At 40.7% G+C, this 23,048-nt stretch overlaps 1 protein-coding gene across 1 annotated transcript in view; it reads right to left on the reverse strand.

The window, feature by feature from the left end:
• Window positions 1-5,058: 5,058 nt before the first annotated feature.
• cpped1 (calcineurin-like phosphoesterase domain containing 1) overlaps window positions 5,059-23,048 on the reverse strand; it is a 34,112-nt gene continuing 16,122 nt past the window's right edge. Inside the window, exons 3-6 of the mRNA XM_044178495.1 lie at window positions 22,832-23,004; window positions 21,511-21,636; window positions 21,189-21,321; window positions 5,059-8,464 (exon numbers count right to left, since the gene is read on the reverse strand). Of these exons, the coding sequence (XP_044034430.1) occupies window positions 8,238-8,464; window positions 21,189-21,321; window positions 21,511-21,636; window positions 22,832-23,004 (659 nt within the window). The 3' untranslated portion in view covers window positions 5,059-8,237. The remainder of the gene's footprint in view (window positions 8,465-21,188; window positions 21,322-21,510; window positions 21,637-22,831; window positions 23,005-23,048) is intronic.

Raw genomic sequence — 23,048 nt, forward strand, 5'->3', positions numbered from 1 at the left:
GTTAATTACTGTTTCCAAGGTCAAGAATGACTAATTTCAACTCAAAGCAAAAATGGACAAGAAGTCCCTACATTTCTGCATGACAACAGGGCAAACTTCAACAACTCAGCAAAATCATGTGATACGATCAAAAGCTCCAGAACAGCTAATAAATGGACCTTGTGTTAAAATGATCTTTTCAACTAGGATGTTTTTGTTTTCCATTAAGATTAAATGTAGAATTTATTTTAGGCTATCTCAAGGGTTTAATTTACAGCAGTTTAGAATCAGAACTTAAGTATGTTTGTAGTTTTAATATGATGACCCTTTGTCTTCAATAATGTAAGTTCAGCCAATATTTCTCTTTACTTCTTTTTCAACTTTTTAAAGATGGGTAGCCCACAAACTTAAAATCATAGTTTGACAAACTGATGATTGCAACTTCTTTTTGTGAGTGTGTGTATTCATGCGCGTGTGTGTCCACCTGCATTAATTAAATCCTGTCATAGTTTAACAACTAAACATGAACATGATGTGATGCTGTGCTGACTGCTGAATTAATTGGTTGAATTCAGAATTATTGCTTGATACAGCAGCTCTTTCCCTGTTTGTGACAAGAAGTCACTTCCTGGTAGCAGAGCAGCCGTGACGGGACATTCAATTCAAGTAAACCCTTCTAATAATCATGTCACAGAATTATCAGGAATTAGTTGAAAGCAATTCTCAGTTTGGGTATAATTTTGATAAAGCTCTCAGTGGTGGTGTTGTTTACAATGCAAATCTTCCATTTACTGTAAGTCCTTCGACATGTCAGGTCTTTGGCAAGCAAAACCATTTTTAATTAATAATTTAATTATTAAGCATTTTATATTCTTAACTGAAACTTGGTTAGACCAAGATAACTTATTGTGTGCATAAGAAAGGAGGTGGAGTTGCCATTCAGTTCAAAGTCTTTCCAATGCAAGTAGATGTCTTATGGAAATTTAGCTTCTTTTGAATATGTTAGTCTTCAGTTGAATTCCTCTTGTTGAACTGTATTTTTAAACATCTATAGGCCGCCTAAATACAGTGCAAATGACTTTGCTGAACTGCTGTCTGTCATCTGCATTGACTTTTCTTTGAGATGACTGTCTCAGTGCACACAAATGTTCAATTAGAGTTAATCACAAAACGGACTATCACTGAAAACACCAGTGAATTATTCATTCAGGTTTTCTCTTCCCCACCTGCCCTCTCTTAGGTCAATGATCTTAGATCATTTCAGTTCTAAAATTACAAATGTTATTTGTGCCATTGCCCCCACTAAGGTAAAGGTAGAAAGGGCACTATGGAGAAATGCCACGCTGGTAAAAAATAATAAAAGAGAGTGTCAAAAAGCTGAACTGGTGGAGAAAAACAAATCTCCAGGTTCATTATGACATCTCTAAAGAGAGACTTTGCATTTTTAATTTAGAATATTGAAATGCAAGGTAGTCCTTCTTCTCTGACATTATTGCCAAAAATAGTAATAATGCACGTGCCTTATTTGTTCCTGTGTCAGTAGCCCCTGAACTTTTATCCACTTAGTCATGCAGTGAATTTGCCTCTTTCTTTACTGACAAAATTGAGAAAATTAGACAAGCTGTCAATTCCTCCATGTCAGATATAGGGTCTGTGTTGCCCTTGCATCCACTTAAAACCAATTCAATTAGCATGACACAATTTGATCCTATCAACTACTATTAAAAAAGAATAATCTACACAACTCGCTAATGAACAATTATAGACCCATATCAAACCTGAACAACTGAACACCTTCCTGATGTTTTCCAGTCAGGATTTCGACCACACAACAGCATCGAGAGTGCTCTTGTTAAGGTCTTGAATGACATCCACTTGAACACACGAAACACAGAGAAGCAGCCCTCTGTTTTTGTGCACCACATGCCTGGAACAAACTCTCAGAAAACTGCAGGTCTGCTCCAACTCTCAGTTCTTTTTATTCAGGACTTTTCTGTTTGCCTCTGCATTTTACTAAATCAAATTTGAGACCACTCATTCATTTCTCGCACTGCACTGTAATTTTTATTCTCCTGTTTATCATTTATTCTATTTAAGCTTATTTTTATCTTCTATTTTATTTTACTCATTTAAAACCTATTTAAATGTGTCTTGTCTTTTTATATTGCCTTGTGTTTCTTTTCTTAATGCCTTGTTATTGAAAGGTGCTTTACAAATAAACTTGCCTTGCCAAGACTCCAGCATGAAGTAATTTGACTCAACCAAACAAACGTGGATTCAAGTCCTGGGGCATTATAATGCAGAAGATTTGTGTTGTGAAATTACTTTTTCTATTCCAGCAATAGGAATGGGAGTCCTAACTCGTGGAGCATGTAATTTAACTGCCTCAGCTGTCATTACTTTGAGTTTGAAAACTTTGATGAACCTTGGATGAATAGTGGAGTACTTCATAGCGGTCTTTGCTTTTTAAACTGGTTGCTTGCCCTACAGTATGTCTTGTAGGTTTCCTCAGATACCCGCTCACACGGCTAACAACATGGAGCCAAAAATATCTGACGGCCAAATCGATCTTGCCACCGTGTAATGACCATTAGGAACCAAAACACACAGGCAAACATAAAATCAGCTCTTTTTTTGTGTCTCTGGTGATTTACCGAGCTCACTTCTGAAATGTTTACATCCCCCTCATGCTATTAGGCTGCACATAGTCCTCTCATGTACCTTCAAAAGCAGGTGACCTATGACCCAAGTCCCCCACATGTACTTGAAGTGTGCACTTGTGTGATAAAAACAGTGAGGAAACACATCAGTATTGTGGATTTTACACCCTGGTAGCTGATGAAAGTGTTGCAGAGAGATTCATGTGTCTTTTATGTGTGTAGTGTGTTTCCGCTTCTGTACGTGTGTCTGTGTGTGTGTCTGCATTTTTACGTGTGCGAGCACTGGGGGGACACTGTGACAGCGCTTTGGATCAATAAACAGGAACAAGCTTTCATCTGTCACAGTAGAATAAATCTCCTACATGAACAGAGTAGAGAGCAAAGGCCAGATCGCTGACCTTAAGTCTGTCCAGAAAGCTACCATCTTGCTAGGACATTTATATTTTTTTGCAGTATCAACCATTTGCCCACAATTCCTAAACTGAGCCTTCATGTTCTTTCAAAGAAATGACAGGCATGGTGATTTTTACAAATCATCACAATTTTGCAGCAGTTAAAGGACTAAACCTCAATTTCAGAGAAGGAAAGCTCTAAATGTATATGGGCCCTGGCGTGTGTGGGTTTGTGAATGAATTACTGTCCTGTAAGCAGTCGGTCCCACACTCAATCTCTGCTGTTGTGTCCAATAACAGCCATTTGTTTGAATGCAGAGTCCTCAAGCAAGCAGTCCCCACCTGCTCACTCCCCTCCGGCTGCGCTGGAGTCAGCTAATCTCTAATTTAACACAGAGAGTGTGGACAAATAGTAATGCAATATGTGGCGCGCGAGTGGGATTTAGTTGAAGATGAGCGTGTTGATATTTTTGTGTTAAAATGCCACATCTTATCAGCAGCCTCAGTGGTTCGGTGTATTTCGCATCGTCTGTTCTTGCTGTTTGTTCGGCAAAGCTGATGATACATCTCCAGATATGTGTCTGTATTGACGGGCAAAAGTTTAGAGAGACTAAACTTGAAAGGATGGATACATGTCAGAATCATCAGCTTCCATTTAGCAAACAGAATCGAGGAGGCGTTTTTTGGAGCCAGACATGTTTCTGCTTTCTGAAGAGGCTACACACAAACTGTGTCACATGAATAATAAAACAAACTGAGACAGAAAGGAAACAGAAAGCCACAAATTAGAATTTGATCAGTGTACATCCCAAAAACATGGATTGATTGCAATTCATCCTGGTGGATGTTTCATAAAGGTGGCTTTTGTGGTGGCCACAAGACCTCCTCTCCGCCATGGAAACCTGGAAGAGGACAGACAACACAGACACACAAGAGGCAAAACTCAAGCTCAGAGAGAGAGAGAGAGAGGTTGAATCTCCTGGAGGACAAAGATCCAGATCCAGAGAAAATGGGTGTAGGGTGGGGGAAAGGATGTGGGGTAAGTTTGGTCCCAGCAGTGACCAGCTCTTTCAGCTGGTCGGTGAACTCCAGGAGGGGAGAGAAAGGGGAGAGGGCGACTGGAGGGGGTAGTTGGCATGTGGGGTGGAGAGACTCTCTTTTGTCATGTCAGAGACCATATCCTTAAGCAAAGCAGTATATTTTGGTCTTCTTAATGCTCATGTAGTTCAGAATTACTCCGTCCTTACCCTGCTGTGTGCGGATGAGAGGTTATCGTGGTCATCTGACAGAGATCCAGGGTCAAATCTGTGTTCGAATTATACACTTGGTTGTTGGGGAGGTTTGTTGCTAGTTCTCCCCCTTTCGCAGCTGTCTGCTGGCTGGCTGGCTGTGTCCGACTAAGCACAGAGGTTGATGAGACGCTCTGCCTGGATGGTAGTACAGGCCAGCCAGTAGCCTCGCAAATCTCAGGTAGCTGGGCTCCGGCTATCACTTGGCCTCACAGTTCCCAGCGAAATTATTTATTCTTAGGCTTTGTGGAAGTTGTCCGGTAGGAACTCTGGAGAGAAACACTGTATTTCAGTCTGGCAGATTGATTGTAACACTGGTTAAGCCCGAAGTGAAGCGCCTGATAACTAGCCTGACCTGGACAAGGTGAGTCTAGGGGAATAAGTTTCCATGGTAACTTAGGTCAGACTTATTTAAACCTCTTTTATGAAACAGAACTTCCTGAAAATAAGCCTGATATACTGAAGTAAGCCTAGCTTAACTGTCAATCTTGCTTTATGAAACACCCATCTGTTATCCTTAAGTATAAAGCATAACAGAGCAACAGGTTGATAAATATAAGCACTTTAAGTGCAGTTAATGTAGCTTTCTGGGTGCTGATATCTGAGTGGTAAAGTTCAAAACTTTTCCAGACAATATGAGTTGTGCCACTACTGTTTAGAAACACCTGCATGAAAAGTTGTTTGTGCAAGTACTAAGAATGGCTAACACAATATAATAAACACAATAACACCCTGCAATCATTAGATAAAATCAAAATTTATTATAAAAATACAACCAATCATGTCACAGTCACGGTGTTCAGTATGGTCATTCATTAGAATTCAACACAGGAACAAGTCAAAGCATGTGATGTTCCCCAATTCATAGAGCAAATGTGCTCTAAAACAAATTCACATTCATACACACAAAAAAGATAAAGAACAATGTGATTGAGCTCGGCTACCATGAGGATATAAAAATAGATAAGGACATAAGGTTCCTTCTCAAACAGGAAATGAAGGAGATGGACTGAGTCGTCTTTCACACATCACACTCATTATCCATTCCTCTCAGACACCCCCTCCTCCCTTCATCACATGCTGACTTTTTGGAAAAGAGACAGAACCCGTCAGTGTGAAATGAGGTCAGCGATCGCATCGCTGATGGAAAATCACCTACAGTACCCACCAGACCACGGACGGACACACACACGCAGACATACACACACACAGACATGGGGAGTACGTACACTTTCTCTGCAACACTCGCAGTCTCTCTCCAAGACACACAGATGTGTTGCTAAAGGGTTGCCATGACAACTCTCTTAAATTCCCAGTCGGTCAGGGCGAGTGTGAGAGTCTGTGTGTGTGGAAAGTGTAATCGAGTAGAGTCATTTAGGGCTCACAGAGAAAGTCATTTTGTTGCAGTAATGTCCATTTTAAAGACAATTTCAGGACTGTGAGCTTCCAAATAAGCCTGCAGCTAGTAGGCTGTAACACTGTGAGGTTGTTTCAGCTATGACTAAACAGTGAGGAAATACTGTGCTCCTCCCACCATTAATCACCAACAGATCACATCACTTTTAACCGCCTAACACCAGTCCTTTATAGTTTATCATTTAACAATGCAACCACACTTTATTCATTTTATGCACCGAGCACTTCTGTATGTGCAGAGTTCACAGCAAGGATCTCAGGCAGATTAAACCAATTAGGTGTGATTTAAATGTTGCATCTTACATTTTGATTTAAACTCTGATCCAATGATGAAATATTTTCATCACAAAAACATCACATTGAGGAGAAAACAAGTTTGATCTACCCTTTCATAAACAAGTAACTAGAAGAAACCAAATGGATATTGCAAAATGCAGGAGAAATGTATTAGGGCACAAATAAGCTCTGCTATATTGCCCAACAAAGAAAAAAGAAATTAAGTTAAGTTAGTATCCTTGAGATTTTCATGAAAAGCAAACCCCATTTTTGTTATTATTTATGGTCCCATGTTTTCTGAAATAGCCATTTAATGTGTTTCTTTAATTACTTCTTTATATAATAGTTTTCCTGTTAGTAGCGGGGTCCGCCATTCCCGCGCTGGCTTAAATTCCCTTCACACAAACAGGGGATTCACATGAAATCATGTATGTTATCCAGCGTTACTGCTTGTAACTTTATCTTACTGATAGCTGTATTAAGTTACTGTTAGTGCAAACCAACCATTTCCTACTGCTGCTGCTTCATGTTAAAATTGAAGAAAACTAGCTTTTATTGGGAAGCAGTCACAGGAAAGGCTGTGTATTTGTCATGGAGGTTAGTGTTGACAGTGATTTTTCATCAAAATGCATCTACAAAACAAGACGATTTTTTTGCAGTGGATCGGTCAATCATAAAATATTGCCACAGGCGACACCTGTGGCAAAATTATCAACCAGGGCTGAATTCTTAAGGATTATAACTTTCAAATCAGTTTTAGTCAGAAACAAGATTGTCATTTCTGTTATAATTAATATGGATTAAGAATAATCTCTCAAATCAACATATATTCAAAGACTATGTAAAACAGTAGACTGTCTGGACAGTAAAAAAAAGCTTCTCAGTTACTCTGAACAGTCATCTTCAGCCTGTATGGGCAGTGGAAGTGACAATCAACTGTCACAGTCTGATCAGAGGTCAGCAGTTAACTCCACTTCTTCCAGGTCATTCAAACAACGTACCACGATAAACATTGAACAAAAAACACAAACAATATGGTGATGTGAATAGCTTGCATAGGATAGCCAACAAGGCATTAAACTGCAGCAACAGCAAACATAGTAGAAATAGCTACGACAGCTGGATATTTTAGGATCATTAAAGGAAAATTCCACCCTTTAATACGCTCACACTGTTAGATAGTCATTTTGGGATGAGGAGCTGAAATGTATCTTTGAAATGTAACTTTGGGATTTCCTACATCTCCCATGATGCTTTTCAACAGCCTTCAAAGAACATTCCTAAATTCTTTTATGATAAATTTATCTTTGCACTGTTACCACGGTAATCTGCAGAAACAGGAAGAAAACTGCACCACCAAACAACAAAATGCACCCTGATATACAGGCAACATGTCCAGTGGTTGTTTTGACTAACGCTTCAATGTTTTAAGGTGGAATCCTTCTTTAACAATGAAAAAGTTTGGATATATTTAAAGTTACACTGACAACATCTGACTTTACCATAGCGTATTGTCTGGAACTTTTAACATTTACACTGCACAGGCAGAGTGGCTGTCAGTCTCCTTCTCATACAGGAGGACTGTGCGTAAGGTTGTGCTTCTCCACCAAAGAACCACTAGTTTTAGAACACATTCAATGATCTTTGTGTGCCTCTTTTAGGGCAGCGGGGGCAGAGAAAATAACATCTGGCAAGAGGTGCACCTAGGAAAACATTCAGTGGAGAGAGAACATAAACTCAATTTAATTTTATCATAAGATTCTGGACACTTTATAATGTGTAGTTGGCATGTAGTTGCATCTTTTATGGTTTAAATTCACTGCTTTCCTCTTATTTCTGGCCAAACATGCCTCAATATAAATCTTTAAAATTATTTATTTTATTATTTTAATTAATATACAGAATTTTTGGAGATTGGGCCATTGGTCAACTTCAACATTATTGATGAGACTGTCACTGGTAGATCATAAGCCTAAGTTTTAGCTTCTCATATTGGAGAAAATGATCTACTAGGAACGGTATAAATGATTTTAATATCTCACATTCTTAGCTGCTGACACATGAGTTGACCAACGTGCCAGTCTCCAGAAACCCCTTGTTGTGTGCCTGGAAGAGCACTAAACAATTCACGCGCAAAAAAAAAAAAACAACAACAAAAAAAAAACACAACTGAGTTTGTTGTTGTTGACAAGCCAAGTTTTTCCTGATTTTCCCTCCTTTGGCCCTCAGGCCTGCAGGAGCTTCCTGAGGTCCTCGTCCATTCCTCGCACCCTCAGCTGCTCCAGGCTGTGGTAGCGATGGATGACACCGTCGGCAGTCACCACCACCACCCTGATGCCGTGGGTGTCCTCGCCGAGCTGGCAGCCGATGGCCGAGCTCACAACCATGTCCAGGCCGTCGTGGCAACCGCCGGCGTTTCGGTGATAATGGCCGGAGAAGACCGCTTTCACCCCTGTGGCGATGAGAGAGGTGTAAAAGGGCTGAATTTGGTGAATCAATGAAGAAACTACACATATCCAAGTATTAAATTGTGGAACACAAAAGCTTAAATACATTTTTTGGGTGGCCTGATTTAGTTTGTCTCTGCTTACGTCACTGATCTAAACTGTTATATTACTATGAATAGATACTCTTGGCGTGTAATTCACACCACTTCTGACCCCTCTGTCCCTCATGTATCCCAAATAAAAGCTACAGTATGTACAATTATTAATACCTCATAGCACAATCTGACCAAAATATGTCTACAAGGACTTGACAGGGTTAGTGATCAACACCTGTGACTCAATGTTTGCTCCACCTGGAGATATCTGGCTTTAAATAACTCACTTTACAGCCCCTAGTGTGAACCTGCTGCTCAATTTCTTGGTTTCTGATTAATGTATATTTAGGTATACAGTAGCTCACTTAGCATACCATCATTATTAGTTGCATCTGTTCAGCATATACGTACAGCAACAGCAGTGCACTGTTATGGTGAACAAAATGTTTTATGGGTAGAAAAGGGAAAAAGAAAAGAACAGATAATATAGAAAGGAGAGAGATGAATAGAGGAAGGAAGGAAGGAAGAAAGACAGAGAGAAAGAGAAATATATAAAGGTAGGAGGCAAAAGAGAAGAACAGAGAACTAGCAGGGGGGAGATGAAGAAAGAAAGACAGAAAGGGTTAAAGGAGAAGAACAGAGAAATTAGGAAGAACAGAAATTGAGAGGATGGAAGAAAGAAAAAAATGAAATGGGAGAGATAAAAAGGAAGGACGGAAGGTAGGGACGAAAGAAGGTAGAAAAAGAAAGAAAGAAAGTGAGAAAGAAAGAGAAGAACACACTCGTGAGCCTTCTACTTGTAGCATATTTTGTAAACCTGGGGAACTTTCATTAGGGGAGCCACGATTTTCAATTTATTTTCAATTACAGACGACATCATTAATAGAATGGTGAGGGCATGGCTCGGCCCTGCGGCGGTGATGCCGTGTCACTACAGTTGAAATAACTGCACACTTAAAATGGCACGCCAAACAAGCCTCACTTTGAAAGAGGGGTGCAAAATGAGTTGTTTTGCTGTGTGAAGGTAGTATTTGTCTGTGTGAATTTGTTTCTTTAGTTTTGGGAGAACCAATTTGACTTTCTGGCAAGCGGGTGTCATTTCGGACACAACATAAGGTAAGGATTTGGATTAAAGAAAAAGATTTGAATTATGGTTGTGTTAAGGTTACGGTTATAACATTATTTGTGAACTTTCCTCATAGGTATATTAATTCTAATGTCTACCCCTGTGTGTGCTTGCATGTTCAAATGTGCATGCATGTGTAGTTGAGGAAATGAGTTTACTGCAGGATTTTGGCAGAGAAAATGAGCTGCTCTATTTTCTAACAGAAAGTGTTTCCATGGAGGGAAGTCTAGCTGCTCGCTGCCTCGTCTCCAGAGAGACCCAGCTCGAAAAAAAGAAAACTGGCAACAAAAGAGGATAAATTGCAGTCTGAGCATGAGAAAGACATCGGTCGGTCCCAGAAATCTGCACAACAAAGACAAGGAAGATCCCCCAAAAAACTCTTATGTATCCATTGTTGATACTACCTCGATGTCAGCACCGTGAAATTGCCCTGAATCATCAAGTCCGCCACTCTACATAATCAAACAGCACCAGAATACAAATGTGACCTAAATTTATATTAATATTCGAAGCTATGTGAGGACAGCGGTTTCACATGCTGGACCATTAAATAATTAATCCGCTATAGATGGAAATTGATGATTTGGGCCTGTATGTGTGTAAGCCTGGGCTAAATTCATTTACAATCAAAACCTGGGGCAGCACTGTGTGAAGCCCACGCTCCTGTGACTTGTGGTTGGGCCTGCAGCTATATCATTATGGACCACACATCTCATGTATTGTGTATGTGTGTCTGTGGCCAGAAATAATAAGCCTTTCATATAACCTTGCCACTGTTCTAGATGACTGAATAACCAGCTAGGCTCAACACTGCCTGGTACATGTGTGTTTGTGTACATGTGCGTCCTTGATGCTGTTTCTAGATGAGGGCCGAAAGGCCACAGATGCCCTCTCCGCCTCTAGGCCAAAGCATGTACTCACTATTCTGTATGACTGTGTGTGTATAGGCATGTGTGTGTGTTCTGTGGTGTATTCCCTCTATGCTGACAGACACCTAAGTGTTTTTATCTGTCCTACGAGGAATTACACAGCTCATCTACAATTATTCAGACCCTGCGAATCAAAACAAAGCGAAGCAGCAACAGAAGTGTGAACCTGGGAAAATGTTTGATGGGATCACCTGATGACTCACTTAGTGACACTGATTGTGGAAATGTTGGATTTGTTACAGTATCCTCATGAGGGCTGCGACTTCTACGTCACCTCAGAGAGATGAGGTGGTGGGAGGAAGACTCTAACACAGCAATAGTAAAGAAGTGACAGACAGGAATTAATCCTGTAATAATAACGATGAATAAACCAGCGGGAAATTTTTTTTGAAGCTGATATAGTTTTTATGAACCTCCTCTAAAACTCCCAAAGATGCCATGATTAATCATGCCGCCAAATAAAGTGTGTGGGAGTGTGTAAGTGTGCATATGTATATATGTGTCAGTGCGTCAGTGTTCTGTCGCCACGTCTCTGACGATCCACATCCCACACACGCACACCACATGACACCACCACGCAGCAGCAGTGAGCTTCCCCCATATTTATGACATATTTGTGATCCATCCATGTAGCGGAGTTGTGCTGTATGTTTGTTGGTCATCGCTTTAAAAATTAAAGAAATATGTCACACAAGGCCCCGCTGTGCAGTCATTTTAGAACAGCTACAGCAGGAGGCACTGTTAAACACAGTCGTAAAGGAATAGTTCAACATTTTGGGAAATACACTTTCACTTTCTTGCTGAGAGTTAGATGAGAAGATTGATATCACTCTCATGTCTGTACGCTAAATACAAAGCTACAGCCAGCAGCTGGTTGGCTTAGCTTAGCATGCGAGAGTAAAAACGACAAGATACATTGTGTTAATTAGTGAGCTTTAGAGGAGCTGTTAAGCCGATTTTGTTACCTTTGGACAAAGCCAGGTTAGCTGTTTACCCCTTCTTCCAGTCTTTATGCTAAGCTATGCTAAGCTAGCTTAGAGACATGACAGCGGTATCAATCTTCTCATCTAACGCTCAACAAAAAGGTGAATAAGAGCATTTCCCAAAGTGTGGAACTATTCCGTTGATAAAACAGCTGCAAAAAGTTAATAAATCATACCTTTACACAATATAAATGAATCGTAGTCATCTGGACACTGTTTTCAGAATCAAGATGCTTTGGCTCCCATCCGGAAGTCATTCTCAAGTGTGAAAATGGTCTGAGAACTCAGAAATTTAAGCTACTCTGTGTTGCTTAAACCCTGCCCTCAGGAAGACTCCTTCCTGAGTGTCTGCTGTTGACACACACAGCAGACAAGACACACTACAGGTTTCCTTTCAAGGTCTTAAGTATAGCTGAGAATTAAAGTGGACTGAACCAATGGACAATTTGTGTGTTGCGGAAATGAATCGGCTCGCTCTGCTGGCTTCTCGCACTGGCTTCTTATAGAGCAAAACCGATTTGATAGAAATGATTTAGCAAAAGCCCAGAGATAACACCCTGACCTGAATTCATTTGAGCACGTCCCTTTTAGAGCGGCGACATTACGCAGACTTCAGAAGTCAAACCACTCCACCTGGGCCCTTGTGTACTAAAAACACTCTCTGAGAGAAAAGTTGGCCTGTCTGAGAAAGAAAAGCATTTCCAATCTCTAAAAGATTGTCTATATGTATAAAGATAAACAATTGGAGAAAAAAAAGAAAAATAGAATAAAGAAGAATAAAGAAAGCTGTCCCCTCTGCAATGCAGTCAGAAGATGAAACTGACCTCTGAAATTGTCTGCCAGAAAATGAATGCGGGAAATGCACAAGAGGCTGAGATTGCCTGCATGGAACTGAAAAATACACAGAATAAAAAGAAAAACAAAACAGGCGGGGTGTGTGTGTGACACGCATATGTAACAGCAGCAGAAACACGACTAAGAGTCTACAGCCATGCTAGCAGCTCTGTGAGGCTGTGAGCGGAGGCTAACTCACAATGACAATATTAACATGCTTATGTTTAGCAAGCACAATGCTCATAATTTTAGTTCTGCAGATATTTGGTCATAAACCAAAGTATTCGACAAATGAAAATTTTGGCCTGATTATGGCGCTAGATGAAAAGTCAGAGGATCACCAAAGTCATTCATCCTCTGGGATTCATGAATACCTGTACCAAATTTCATGGCAATTCATCCAATAGTTATTTAGATATTTAAGTCTGGACCAAAGTGGTGGACCAACTGGCCGACCGACACTGGCATCCCTAGAGCCATGCTGCTAGTGTGGCAAGCGTAAAAAAAAAAAAGCATAGAGATTGAAACTTTTTGAAATGTTTGAAACCTACTTCATGCTGGCAAAACGGAGGATTCCATCACGTTGTCTGTATGACGTAGCTTGGAAACTTTGCTTCATTTAGACTTGGTAGCTGTTGTCTGCCGGCAAATAGTTCCACTAAAGACAGTGAGATTTTAAATGCTCTGAACCTTCACTCTGCAGGTGCTCTCTCTCATGAAACACCACAGCAGCTGATTTCACAATGTTGATCTCTGCTGGAATGAAAACTTGAGAGCTTGTGGACTTGGACGCGCTGCTGTGGGCTACCACTGGCTCCAAGATAATGATAGCTGGCACCCTTCTGGGAAATAGGCCTCGATTTGACAATGACAAAATACGATATACAACTCATTTCACTTCACTTCGCTCCAATCAAAGTAACACACCTCACTTTCTGTACGTTGTTATCCAAAGAACCTCACAGTACAATCAGCATGGGTGGCCTGGTGGGACTTAACCCTTAACTGTGGTAATGTTAGTGCCATGGCTCTAGCCATTGAGCTACATGAAGAATAAAACCCTTCTCCTTCCACTGACAAAACCATACTAAACCCATTCAGCCACATAGAGAATGGACCATATAATTGTGCTAAGTGTATGTGTCTTGCTTTATCCACTGTACTATATGCAGATGGGAGGCACAGTACGTGTTCAGAGAGTGTTAAATAGCAGTATCGCATACAGTAGAGGATTGTTAAGTCCAATTTCAAGGCATTTTTGTCTCTTCACCATGCTTTGCTGCATTCTTCCTTTTCCCTTTTCTTGCTGAGTGGGTGCCCTCGCGAAAACATGCACTCTCTGTGCTGATAATTCCACGCCTTGTCTCTGTCTCTGCGGAAATCCCATTTGCCTGTCAGCCTTGAAACAGTGCTGGTTCTTTTGTGCTTTTCTTTGTGATAAAGACTCCCATCTGGGGACTGGCCTTTGCTTTGACAGACAGAGATGGGGAGGGTGAGGGGGGGGGGGGGGTTGAGCGCTCAGAAAATACCTAGAGTAAGCAGTTAGAGTGATGAAAACATATTGAATGCTAACAGAGGAAAATTACCCAGAGTCAAATTGAATTCTGGTCAGGGTTGCAGAAAAACGGAACAGAACGGAGAGGACAGTCCCCTCCAATACGTGACTGTATTTTGTTTATATTACGATTTTGATATGCTGCTGTCATTTGAGCCATGTTCGCCTTAATTAGTGGATGTGTTTGAATATTATGAAACACCTTTGCTATTTAAATGTGTAGCTAATAGCGGTCGCTGATGTAGGCCGCAAAATAAAGGAATAAAGGAAGTAAAGAAACGTCTGTCCACATCTAATCATGTTTGATGTTTGTGATCCTTCCTTCAAGCCGCCCTCCCCTTCTTTCCCTTACCACTCTCCATCATCTCCCTTTCATCTCTTGGTCACTGATTGGATTTGCTAATTGCGAGCTAAGTTCCTATCTTGCCACGAAAGCTCCCCCCTATCAGTGATTACCTCCAGGAGAAGCCTTTTTACTCCACACCTTTCCTCCTTTTCATCCATCTCCTCTCTTTGACACTCGGAACGTAGTTCTGAACAAAGCTGTCATCTGCACATCTGTGAGAACGGGCTGCGTAGGAGTGAACATGCAATGTGTGCGCTTGTATTGTAGGGCGGTTGTCATTAAAGTGCAGGTCTGAGAAATAATTCATCATAAAATGGTTGCTGTTGATAATTTGCATGACAGAGGGATACAAAATGATGTAGCATGGTGAGGCATCTTGCAGCCCCGGCTCCCCATAAATCACTCTCAGCCATCAGTCACCACGCAGCTTCCCCTTCCTGTGTCCTCCAGTTACGCGCACACACACACACACACACACACACACACACACACACACACACACACACACACACACACACACTCACACATATGTACACTATCACAAAGGGAGCTGGGAAATGAAAGTAGTCAGCATGTCATCTATCCCTCAGACAGCATGCATGCCTTTTGGCCATTTGGTACCCAACATGGTACCTAATCATCCTGAATTCACCAAGCTATGATCCTTATGTTTCTCCAAGTACGACAGGCCTTGAAACTGTTACAGAGATACAGGGGCGTAGTAGTGTGGGGAATAGTGGAGCCCAGGGCCCCAACCTGGGGAGGACCCTCAAAATACTTTTCATTATTATATGTTCATGTCCCTTTATAATGACAGTATTATAGACACTTTATTCCACAGAGTCTACACAGGAGGTTGAACTCTGCTGTCAAAATGTAATGCTGAATGTAATCAAAGCTGCAATAATCAATATTTTTGTATTAACAATAAAAAAAGAAATCACTTTGTGTGATGTGAAAGGGGTCACTCATAGTGACAAACCCACAGAGAATTATTACCTGACTGCAGTTCCACTCAGCTCTTTGAAATGTTTTTTAAATCATTGTTTTATTGCCCACACTGTTCGCTCTTACCACTCTCATAAGCCTCGTTTCCAGATGCAGCAGGTAGCTGTTTTTAGAGAAAAAGCTCTGATGAACCTAGTGTACCGTACATGCAAGGGCAAACAGACACATTTAACAACTTGCTGGTGAACATAGTGGAGCATTTAGCAGCTAAAGAGCCAGATATTTCACTCAGTAGTTGGTGGAGACCAAAAACAAAGCTAAAAGGAGAGCGAATATTGGACTTGTTGGGTAGACAGAAACAAAAAAAATGCTAATGTTGCTCTGTGTCTGATGGATGTGTAAATAGACAACTGTTTGCTAACATATTAACTCTATAAAAGGGGATAATATGTCAGTGTTGTGTTTACAGCTTTTTGCGCTGCCCCCATGTGGCCAAAAACATAAGTAAACAAGAGCAATGAAGTCATATGCATCTGTGGTGGTTACCCATTAAGTCTAAATGACTTTCAACTTGCTGCGGAAGGGAAAGTCGGAATCAAGCAGAAACCTTCATCAACAGATCAATCAATAAAACATGGATATCGTTAGGGATGGGAGGATGTACAATATTATTGTGGATAGGGATAAAAAACACTCAAGATAAGTTGATCGTGGTGAATTTCCATTATCGGGACAATCATGAATATCCTCACATCTTTTATTTTTTTTACTAAAACAGGTCCAAAGTAGTACAGTTTGATTCTATGCCACAATGCTAGTTGGACTTGCAGGGGGGACCTTATGATTTATGATCACTTTATTTAAGAGTGTTTGTTTTTCACTAAAAAGATGTGTCCTATCTGTGATGCAATAAAAATATTTGTTTCTTAACAAAACAGTATGTTCTCATTCATTTCAATGAGGCCGCTGCGTTGACGCAACTGGGGTGCCAACACACCTGATAACCTTCTAGAGTTGTAAAATCCATAGTATTATAAACCGCCATTAAAACAATGGGGTTAAAGGCTTAACCCTGGCCTCTCATCAAATCCCCAGTGGGTGATAAATGTGTCTTCGCTTTTGAAGAGAGTAGGAGCCTTGCTGATAAAGACAACCAGCGGCAAGAGAGAGAGAAAGAATGAGAGACAGAGAAGGAAAGACAGAGAGACTATGCAGAGCAGCACACGGCTTATCTTCGCCTCTAATTAGCTACTGTATGTACAACTCTACAGCCACTAGCCATGTTGGGAATTCCAATGAATTTCTCATCTGCACTCTTTTGTTTTTTTCTACACATAAACAGGGTTTGAAGGCAGCATGGAAGTGTGTATCTGCATGTATACCTGTGCGTGCGTTCATTCGTCCTATGTATGTGTGCTGAAGGTATCCTGAATGTAGGATATAAACCTTGGATGAGGAGGAGGAAGAGGAGGGGGCAAAGAAATCTAATTACAGTACTACCATCTATGAGGAGAAAAGAGGCTGAGAGCACTGCTGGGACTCTGCTACTCCACTCGCCTCTCGGAAAGGAGACACCAGTTCCCAGCACTGGGAATTTAATCTTCTCTGAAGAGATTCTGGATGTGTGTAAAACCTGTTCTCTCTAAATTCAACATCCTCAACAAGCAAGCAACCTACAATTTTTGCATGTCTTTCTTCCTCTGCTTGAAGCAACTGAATGCTGGCTGAGTTGCATTCATGCACTGGAAATGGGTATGACAGTGACAATGCAGCACATAAGTACCCAGTAAAGAACTTCCTCCAGAAGATATTAAACACAGAGAGCAAGTGCACAATTAAAGGCAAGATTTAATATCAACCAAATCACTGTCATATCAGAAACCATAGTAATTGCTTGTGCAATTAAAAAAGGGATTGCACGATACTTTACTTGCCCGAGAGGGGGTCATCACACACAGACAGTATATCATTAATATGAGTTGGAATGCAGTCAACAGTTCCCGGAGTGGAACAACTCGCTCTGATGAGCCACAGGAAGACTAATTGGTGTCGCACCTTTCCCATGTGCAGCTGTGGGGCTGAGATAACATATAGATACTTACTGTAGAATATATCATGCATAGAAAAATTAGCCACTGCATAGCGATTTATATGCAAAACACATACACACACACACAAAAACACGTACAAAATATGTGCAAATGTGTGCACAATTACTCAGACACCTCCAGACACACCTATCCTATGAGAAGAAGAAGTAGGGAGAGAAATGAAAAATACCTCCATGAGGAAAAATCAATTAAATGTATTTCTTTGTCTGCAGGGGACTATATTCTCTATTTCCATCATATGTCCCTGGAGTGGTGGGGGGCTGCAGAAGCCTAGCAGCAGCAATAACAACCTCACAAATGCTGAGCCAAATCCCCAGCTGCTGTAAGTCAACTGACACCACAAAAAGACACCTTTGGAGTGGTCGGAAAACTCAGTTACACATAACAGTGAGGACTTGCTTATGAGGATCGATTTGATGCCAAAGACACATTTGTGTAACATCCAGCATTTCCATTTCAAATCCGCTTTCTGTAGAATTAGAATTACTAGACAAAGAATGAGGAAAGCCATTCAATTTTACCTCGTTGTTCTTGCCAGACTGCTGTTTCATTTTGTTAAAATAAGAACCACTAAGAACTTTGATGCAGCCAACTAAGAAGAATATCTTTGACGAGTTTCAATGTATTATTGGTACAAAAAACTCTTAGAGTATCATAAAGAGCTTTGCAGTGTTCCATTAAAAGATCTTGAAGCTAAATTCTTTTTACATTATAAAACATGTAATCCTTCAACTGTTGGTATAGCTAAATTTGTCTTCCAGGCAAAATTATATGAGAGCTGGGTGCACAAACATAGAGACTTATCTTTATCAACTGCTTACTTTAATTCAAATCTCAGTAGAAAAATGACATTAATGCTTCATCTGTGCCAATGCTTAACTGTTCCTTCGTGTTTTTGAGAACGAGAATGAAAACAGAAGAGTGTGTTTGTGTCTGCGTGAGGTTAATGATGCTGCCCTTTACTGTAATGACAGTAATGATCACCAGAGTACAAAAGCACATCTGGAGGCTTCGGATCACAGGGTGCAGTGGTGAGGACAGAGCAACATGGGAGGGAGATGATGCGTGAATAACGCAATGCAAAGAGGGGGAAAAAATGACCATAGCCAATCTAGCCAATGTCCAGAAGAGACATAATTTACCACGGATGAGAGGAAACACAGTCCCTCACCACACAGACAGGAAAACAAATAACACATTTTCCCTGCCGCTCTTTGTCTTTAATATGCAGTTAATAACATATCCTAGTTTTCTGCAATTCATCGCTCGTTTCTATTGTTTTCTCCTGTAAAAAGCCTGCAGTCTCTTCATTGGGATATTTTTACCAGGCGCTAGCTTGCCCTGCAGGAAACTCCTACTGCATGCAAGTTCCTACTGTTCCTTCATTTTGCAGCTAACATATAAAAAACAAGTAAATCTGTGTTTCCTGAAATGTAGTTTTATGCGAAATATAAATGATTTTTACATTTTACATATTAAAATTCCCAAATAATTAATAAGCTCATCTCTCAAATGCTTAAAACCCACAAATATAAAAATGAGAAAAAGAATCTGCAGCCATGCTAGCAGCTCTGTGAGGCTGTACTACTTACTACAATGTTCACCATCTTAGTTTAGTATGTTAGCATGCTAATATTTGCTAATTAACACTAAACACAAAGTACAGCTCAGGATAATGGGAATGTCCTTAGTTTTGCAGGTATTTTATAAACTAAAAAAATTAAACTAAAGTACAAATCAAAACTTTGATCTGATGATGGCGCAGACAAAAAGTTAAGAGATCACCAAAGTTATGGAATGTCAGTACAAAATTTCACGGCAATTCGTCAGGGCATCACCAAAGTTATTAGGATACATCCATGTCTGTACCAAATTTTGTGCCAATCCATTTAGTAGATGTTGAGATATTTCACTAGATAAGTAAAAACTCTGACCCGATGGTGGCGCTAGATGAAAAGTCAGAAGATCACAAAAGTCATTAGGATTCATCCTCTGGGGGCCGAGAATGTCTGCACCAAATGACATGGCAATCCATTCAATAGCTGCCATGACACACATTTCACTAAAAATCTAAAATTTCTTCCTTGTGGTGCACTAGAGTCTGGAGCAAAGCGGCCACTGACCAGCTGACCAATCAACCGACATTTCCCTCCATAGAGCCACGCCGCTAGCATGGCTAAAATTGTTTTAGAGCACAGTGATGATCACAGTCAGTCTCTTTTACAATCATGCCTCAAGGACATACTCCAGTAGATTCAGAGTACAGACGTTACAGCATCAGTCACCAAGACATTCCTAGTAGGAGATGAAGGAGAGAACAGGACGAGCATGAAAGAGAAACAGGGGGACCAGAGGAGAGACAATGGCTGTATTATTCAAAAATAACTGGTTTGATTCCTTTTATGAGCATGTTTTTGTCTTCAAGTCATCGGATTGTAGTTTTAGATTTTGTACCTTTAGCTGACTTATCAAGAGCTACTAATAATGACAAAGCTGCGCTGCATTTCATAGCTTTTCTGTAATTTTCATATGAAACTTTAGGCTTTTCCTCACTACTTATAGACTTCCTATGGTCTGAATGGCTACGAATCTTTATACGCCAAAATGAAGCATAACTAACTCATAACAGTAACATTGAAATTGAGCAACATCTGAGCAGTAGAAAGACAGAAATTTCCAGATAAATTCAAGAGACGGAGCTTGACATTTTGCCCAAACCCATCGTTATGTATGGGAAAGGACTGGACAGAGAGGGTACATGAATGTGATGAGTAAAATATGACTTGTAGATAAATCACAGACCGCCAAAAATCACATCCCTTCTCTTGCAGTAATTCGAAAATACCATATGTTGTACATACACACATAAACCTAAATGTATGTACCAACATGAAAAAGTCATGTAGAGTATGCAGCTTTACAGCGAGCAGCAGCATGTCTGTCATCAATTATTAATAACCATGTACAGTAAATGTATGTATATAGTTCACACAGTACATGTCCTGTATGCCATCTAAATTTATAACTGACAGCAGGACATGTGTGAACAAGAGTGTAGATGAGAAAGGACACTTGTGCATAGCATGTTCTGCACCTACAGTAAAACCCCCTGTTCCTCTGTTGAGCCTGTATGGATTGCCCTTTAAATCTTTAACCAGTGTTCCCTTAGAAGTGCAATCAATTATGAGATCTAAGGGTCATCAGACCAAAACGGGCCAACATGGTTAAATACATGCTGGAATAATGAAATTAATACCATTCCCCGCCAGTCACCTTGATGCATGATTGAGAAGCATGGCACGAGCGGTCCTGTCAATCAGTTGTGCAGAATTGGCCGGATACTGTGATGTGTACGTGTGTGTGTGCGTGTTGAATCATTGCTTTCTTAAAGACTTTTTATCCTTGTGAGAGTTTCCCTGCCTGATACCCTTGTATCAATCACTTATAAGCCGACAACAATGGATTTTGATCATGGAATTATTCTTCTTATAGGGAGTGAATGCATTAATTAATTCAATTAGGCCTGTGTTGTGTGTGTGCCAGTTGCTCCTCCTGTGGTTCTGGCTAATGGCATACTAATCCCCTGGGCTGGGGTCTTAACTGTGCTTCAGTTAGATATGCGGGAAATGAACAGGTTTAGCAGGAATATCAGCTAAGACGTATTAAGACAAGAAATCTAAGAGCACTTCACAGTGGTCTAAATCCATCATTATAGAATACTGTTGATATGTTAAGGTTTTGGAGGAGGCAGTTGCTTGACTTTTAAAACATTAAAACTTTGTGTGCCTCCCTGCTGTCCTACCTGCTTTCTTGAACCTTTCCAGCAGGTTTTGTCTGACTACCCTCTGCAGGTTGAAGTAGTCGTCCTCCTCATCAGGGCTCTTTAAGTACAGAGGAATGTGCTGGAACACCAGGATGTGTTTGGGTTTGGATTCCTGAACAGAGACAGATGTGAGGGATGGGTATATTTTCAATCTCCAAAGACGAAATTCAATTGTTGTGTCAAATGTCTGAAGACGACAGCAATTGTCCAAATGTCCAGACACAGCAAAGGAAGACATTATGTAGCCGAACGTCTTCATAAATCAGACAAGAATAGAATCATGTCACTGATGCCATACTACCGTTGAGGAGGAGGCTCGGCTCAGCTGCTCCTCCAGCCACGTCTCCTGGGCGTCCTTCAGCTGAGGGCAGGCCGAGGCGTCATAGAACAACTGGGAGTTCAGAACTAGGCAGAGGACTCCACCCACCTGAGACAAGAGGAGAAAGAAGAGACAGAGAGATGATGTAGGTGTAGGTTTTTTTCCAGTAGTAATTCCTATAATTTTTACTGCTGCAAAAACCTTCCACACAGAAGATCAAAATCATCTTATTTTAAAAATACCACTACTACTGCGTATACACAGATTATCCCATGGGCAACATGAGCATATGAGCAGGCCCTGGACTTAAGGGGGGATCGTGGCCTTCAAGATTTGTTCAAGTGGGTAGAAATATGTAAAATGACTCTGTATACATGTAAGTAGGCCTACATGTAAATTCTGAGTGGAAATTAAGTCATGTCAAGTGTCAACCATGAAGGTCAGAAGAAGCCTGTGGTCTAGGTAGAAGACTTTTTAGTTTATCATTGCTATTTTGTGCTATGTTTTGCTGTGTGGTCGTAGCTGTGGCTCTGCACTACATTTAATTCTCATTTATGACTTCTTTCATGGTTTGCAGGGTGATGTTTTATTAAGGCATCGTTATTGATGTATGGTTTTGTTTTGACCCTCAAAGGGGTGCTCCACTGATTTTACAAATGACAATCAATTAACTGGTCATGATTAGTCCTTCTCAGCCTGTAAAACTATTTTATAATGTTCTGTGGCTCTGGAGGAAGCTTTATAAAGTCTGAAAAAATAACCCTGATGATGTCACATTGATGTTATCTGGGTGGGTATTTACCAGGCGAGGAGGATCTAATGAAAGATGCTATTGCGTTTGCATTATGGGAAATGTAGGATCCAGTGTTTTTGAAGCTTGACTCATACTAGAGACTACAATCTCCGGCTCTCTTGCTTTGATTGTGATCATTCTTTTCTTAATCTGTCTCTTGTGAGTCCCCCAACTTTATGGAAGTACAATACTAAATAGCGGGACTACCCCTTTAACGACAAATCACGTATACTGTATATGGTATGCACAGAGGCAGCACCAAAATGTGGTTAATGTCACATACTAATATAATCAACACAACTGCAACATCATACATGGTGTGTCGGTTCCTGTGCTTTTGTGCACCCAAGACCTGTGAGCACAGAGAGGGTATGTGCAAGGCATGCATGTATGTATGAACATCTAGGTTAGAGCCTTTGGCATATTTGGTCCCATGGTCATGATAAGCTGTCCAGCCACTACTACTGGCTGTGCTACTAGTACTACTAAATGTCTTAGGTGTCTGCTCACCCAGAAGCTGAAATAGTCGTTCCCCCAAGCACTGCAGTACTGCTCCACTGTCCTAGGGGTGGGGGTGTTGCCCAGGTCATGGTTCCCACTCACAAATACCAGCGGGATGGAGGGATCTGTCCCCTTCAAGGCCGCCTTCAGATCTCGCTCCTGACCTTCTCTGAATGGGGTGTCTGAGGGGAAAAGGGGAACTCATTGTCATAATGTGAAAGATGGC

This window comes from Siniperca chuatsi, linkage group LG20 (assembly GCF_020085105.1).
Source record: "Siniperca chuatsi isolate FFG_IHB_CAS linkage group LG20, ASM2008510v1, whole genome shotgun sequence".
NCBI lineage: Eukaryota > Metazoa > Chordata > Actinopteri > Centrarchiformes > Sinipercidae > Siniperca > Siniperca chuatsi.